The 5,285-nt window shown below is 41.0% G+C and overlaps 1 protein-coding gene across 1 annotated transcript; it reads left to right on the top strand.

The window, feature by feature from the left end:
- Positions 1 to 2,305: 2,305 nt before the first annotated feature.
- Positions 2,306 to 3,587, top strand: LOC148298300 (uncharacterized). Its single transcript, XM_088276984.1, has one exon. It carries the CDS (start codon positions 2,883 to 2,885, stop codon positions 3,585 to 3,587), a length of 705 nt encoding a protein of 234 aa, XP_088133110.1. The 5' UTR covers positions 2,306 to 2,882.
- The last annotated feature ends 1,698 nt before the right edge of the window (positions 3,588 to 5,285 follow it).

The following is a 5,285-nucleotide window of genomic DNA, read 5'->3' as shown; positions in this document are numbered from 1 at the left end:
TCTTTTTTGAATAAACTCGCACTATTTGCTGTATTGTATTATAAAACTCAAAATTCGATGACCTAAATTAGCCACAATTTCAGAATATAAAATTATGCTAATCTTCCAAATGAGAATAAGAATGGCATTAATGCAGAGTTGAATGGGCTGAGTAACATAAAGTAAGGAAATACAAATAATAGAGCATATACAAATCTATTTAATGAGCCCTGATGATTCGTTAATTTATTGCTCGAGGATGTTATTAAATAGTATGCATCAAAACAGGGCTCAATCCATCGATTTGACCATTATTATGCAAAATGACCTCTTTCTCTCATCGGCATCTTCCTGGTCTCCTGAGAAAACGACGTGATTGTGGTTGATCTGCCAGTTTGCGAATATGACAGTCTTATCGGACATTTAACTATGGAGATCTCTCAGCCCCTCGTCAACCCTCCGATAGTAATCTTCCCATTACTGTGACTATTGTTTCCGAATTCGACTAAACCCGATGCTACTGACTTGTTAGTCGGGGAGTTACCCATTCTCTTCAGCCTTAAAGAAATGTTTCAATGGCTTCAGAATGGTCATTGGTTCGTTGTTTAATGTGACACAATACTTGATATCGCCATACTGCTACCGATGGCGCATAAACTCCAGATCAGAATCAATCACTACTATCTTCTTGTTCTATTTGCCGAGCTCATGTAGCAGATGGAACCGATTGCTGCGATCGATATCAATATGCTTCTCCTGGATCTCAATCTTGTACCGCAGTATTTATAGTGTGGCTGAGCAGTCCTCTGAGGAACAGTGAGTCCCCTGCTGAATCGATTTCTACATCAATGAATAAATACGCCGAGGATGTTGTGAGCGAGGGTTTTCAACTTCATTTTTGCGCCATTTCTCCTTGCGTACAGCACTGAAGTATCGATCACAGTCTCATGTCTGAACTTCATCGCATGCAAATCGTTTTATAGGGAGTGCCCGACTAAGATGGTATGAGGCTTGATGATCTTTCTGAGGTCTTCATGCAGATCTTTCAGGTTCTTGGTGACATTCAACAGAGATTATTTAGTAATACCACTGTATTGAGTGTTGTAGTTTATGATCTCGGCTTCGGGTTTGAAGAACTAGTCGTATATTAAAGTACCGCAGAAATTCATGATGGACGCTCTGGCCAGTTCGAAGCCATTAGCACTCACCACCATCTCGCAATCTATAATAAGGATCAAATTGTCCAAGGCTCCATTCTATTTGTTTTCGGTCTATGCAATTACTGACTGTTTCTATGTTTCAGCACCTTCCATCACATTGTTGTCTTTTTCTTGAATTTCCTTTTCTTATTTTAGATCTTATAACTACTCTTCGGATTGAATGGTAAAATAACACTTATATGCAGGTAGTTCCTTCATAGGATATAGGTTAAACTTTCTTTGCTCCTAACTTAGAGTGTATGTCCGATACTGACTCAATAGCTCAGCTGGCAAATGTTTGGGTAAGGCTGCTTCTTCTCCATTGACACTCCTGTGAAGCAGTCGAACGTCCTCTTTGATGGCCAGCTCATCATAGACGAACATCGATTACCATAGCTACTTCGCGTTGTTTATGAATGGCGCCTCTCTGAAGATGGCCATTTTTCTGGGACTCGTAAACTGCCTCATAAAGCCTAAGCAGCTTTGATCTTGTTCAGCACGAAGGTGCCTATGCAGGATTGTGCTATCCCCTTCCAAATCAATAAAGATGATTTTCTTGATTTGCGATTGCCTCTTTATCGACAACCACATCGGGTTGGGACAGGTCTGAGCATACAAGTACCTAATGTATTTCTGCAGAGATTTATGACTGTAGAATTTATTGACTAAGCTGTAGTCGCTGATTGATATTGTTAATGGCGTGAATTTAGGCTTAATCCATGGGTTCTTTTGCTAATCTTATTGCTCTTTGTTGTCGTATTTGTTCAGAGTCAGGAGCTCGTCGAACGGATTGACTGATTATATTTTTTTGCGTGACTTCCTGGGTTTATTATTGGGGCTTCCGGCTGCTTGGTTCTGCGGTTAGTTGCGAGGCCTTTTGGGCTATTTAACTGAGTCCTCTTCAATATTGCCGATACTGCTTTTGATTGGAGCATAGGCCTATTGTTGATGATCTGCCATTTTATTCCTATCTGAGTAAATGCAAGTTGATATTATAATGTGTCGACTATTGCAATTTATAATAATGGACTTTCTTTTATCATATGCTTTTGCTCATTCAGTTATTCTTCCCGATAAGTTTGCAACTTAATTATATTTACTAAAATGTCATCCAAATCAGACGAGAAGCTTATCTATGAGTTTGGAGGGCCCGTTGGTTCAGTTTTCATCATCATATGGTCCCATTGCCTCATGCTCTACCTATGGCTGAGCCTAGAGTACCACCAAGGAGGGCTCTTCATCCCCGACCTCTCACTTCTGTCCGATCAACTCCTCAAAGCTACTCCTACATTACAGACATTTTCTGTTTATTGGGGTTTCATGATTCTACAAGTGTGCATGTCCTATTTCATGCCTGGAGTCACACTCAAAGGGCTACCCGTCCCTAGCGAGAATAACAAACAATACACCTATCTCTGCAATGCCCTGTCTTGTTGGTATGTGACTTTGGCATTGGTGGGAGTGCTGTACTACACTGGTATCTTCGAAGTCACATTCCTTGTGTAGAATTTGGGAGCGATGATGGTCACTTCGATGATCAGTGGTAATCTCGTGGCATTGGTAATCTATATGTGGGGGATCGTGAGCAAAAAGCAGCTGAGGATGTCGGGAAATATCTTTTACGACTTCTTCATGGGGTCGATTCTGAACCCAAGGCTCGGCATGCTCGACATCAAGCTTTTCGCATAGATAAAGGCCTCATGGATGCAGCTGTTCTTGCTGACCCTCTCCGCAGCCCTGAAGCAGAGAGAAGAACAAGGCTACATCAGCAACTCGATGATCATCATTCTGATAGCTCACTTCCTGTACGCAAATGCCTGCATGAAGGGAGAAGAGTGCGTGCCAACATCTTGGGATATCTTCTATGAGAAGTTCGGATGGATGCTGATCTTCTGGAATTTATCCGGAGTGCCCTATGTCTATTGCTTTCATAGCTTCTACTTGCTCAAGAATCCGTCGATCGATTATACTCTGCCGGCCACTGTCCTCATAGTGTGCGTGCTCTTGTTTGCCTACTATATTTGGGATACTGCCCAGAGCCAAAAGAACAGGTTCAGGATGAAACTCAAAGGGACCTTCGTGCCAAGGTATTCCTTCCCACAGCTGCCTTGGGGGACTCTCGAAAACCCCAAGTACTTGAAGACCAAGTGCGGTAGCTATTTATTGATTGACGGATGGTGGCAATACGCCCGCAAGATACATTACACTGCCGATATCGTGATGGCATCGATTTGGGGATTGAGCTGCAAGTTCTCTGGGCTCCTCCCATTCTACTACCCGATATTCTTCACGGTAATGATCCTGCATCGCTACGGCCGAGACCAGCACAGATGCAAAGAGAAATACGGAGAAGATTGGCAGAAGTACTGTTCAATTGTGAAATATTCCTTCATTCCCTATGTGATTTGATCTTTATCTGCCAAGCATCACCAATTATCATCGGGCAATATCAGCCAACTGTATATGCTGGATGCACTATTATCAGCAATGCAAGTCTGTGGATATACAGATTATGAATATGAGTATACTGCAGTGCAATTACATCTATAAATATCACAAATAGATATTGGATGTGAACTAATTTAGCATTTGAATAAAGCATCAATATATCTTAATTAATCAACAAATCTTCATTAAGAACAGCAGAGCAGACATGCTCGCAGAGAAGGCATTTATGGGAAACTGCCAAGTTCTGCAGTATGTATGGCGGCAATCGAGTAGATTGAGGAGTGATTGAGCAACATCCGCGGACTAACCAAAGTGCGATAACAAACATTGGATGATCAAATATGGGACACATATGGATATGGATAAGGGATGGATGAATAGAGTTGAATAGGGTATATAAGATTGTCATGAACATTCGATCACTTCTTATTTTGTCTTCTCTTTCTTCTGAGTCTTCTCATCCTCTTCTTTCTCCACTTTTCTCTCATTTGACGTGTGGCTAGAAATAATTATAAACTCTGATTTCATTTCCATAATTTAATCTGACTCATTATTATTTTTTATTGGTATTTATATGTATTGATATTTATATATTTATACATTGAATTAATCATAACATATTGATTCCAATTTTAAGAATAAATCTATTTTATCAATCATTAGGATAAAGCTGATCGCTTCTTATACAGCATCATTACTCTGCTTCCGGAGTGTAAATGCATTTAAATGAAAAGGGATCGAACAGATACCCCTTCCCTTCGAAGAACTTGTTCTGAAACTCCACCCAATGAAGCCGTAACGAATGCAAGAAGCACTCCATCGTGTCCATGCAGATTAAAATGCCGAAAGTTACTGCATAGAAGAAAGGAAACGTGAAAAATGCCTAAATTATCAATCAAATTACCATTATAATGCTGCCGTATCCGCCAGACACTGAGCTTTCCAGTATAAGGTTAAAAATGACTTCTGAAAGCTGTCCGTGGGCCAAGGATAGAGCCCACAACCTTAAGTAGGAAGCAGTGTTCGAGACGGTGCCCAGCACATACTCGATTGTCTCAATGAACTGATGCACTACAATCTATTTTATTGGCTCTTCTTATTAGTGCAGATCGGATGCTAGCATGCCCTTACTCATCATAGCCTCATTCGATAGCTGCTGGTTCTGGGATTTGGGCTCTTCTTACACCATTTCTTCAATTTCGAACATCTCGATATCATTTTTGGGGAGCGCCTCAGAATGAGCCTGCTTTTTGTATTTTTTTCTTTGGATTACTGTCAGCAGAGGGACTCCGACAAGCATAATTGGGATCAGCACTCCACAAATTGCCAGGAGTGCACTTTCTATCGGTTTTTATATTTCGTAGAGAACATGATCATCCTTGCTCCCGAAGCCTGCGAAAGTTCCAATCATCGTAGCAATAATTGAGGGAGCAAATCGCGACTCCTCACCCACATACACATGAAACCACTTTAGAATGATTAAAATGTCCATGTAGACAAATGTGCATATCATGAAAATAACTTGAGGAATGGCCAATGTGAATAACTGAGCGTAATTTCGTCTCCGAATGCAGTTGACCACTCGCATCGCTAAGCCGAGCATCATATGGGTCACCCCTAAAATCACTGCGACCTTCATCTTGTAACTATTTGTGTATT

The sequence above is a fragment of the Brachycentrus maculatus genome, unplaced genomic scaffold (genome assembly GCF_059751285.1).
Source record: "Brachycentrus maculatus isolate JH-2025_06_01 unplaced genomic scaffold, ASM5975128v1 h1tg002223l, whole genome shotgun sequence".
NCBI classification, from domain to species: Eukaryota; Metazoa; Arthropoda; class Insecta; order Trichoptera; family Brachycentridae; genus Brachycentrus; species Brachycentrus maculatus.
Note: the sequence above shows the minus strand (reverse complement) of the source record. Positions and strands in the feature narration are given on the sequence as shown.

Coding starts and splice junctions, on each gene's coding strand:
- LOC148298300 (XM_088276984.1), top strand. CDS start 2,883: ATGCAGCTGTTCTTGCTGACCCTCTCCGCAGCCCTGAAGCAGAGAGAA.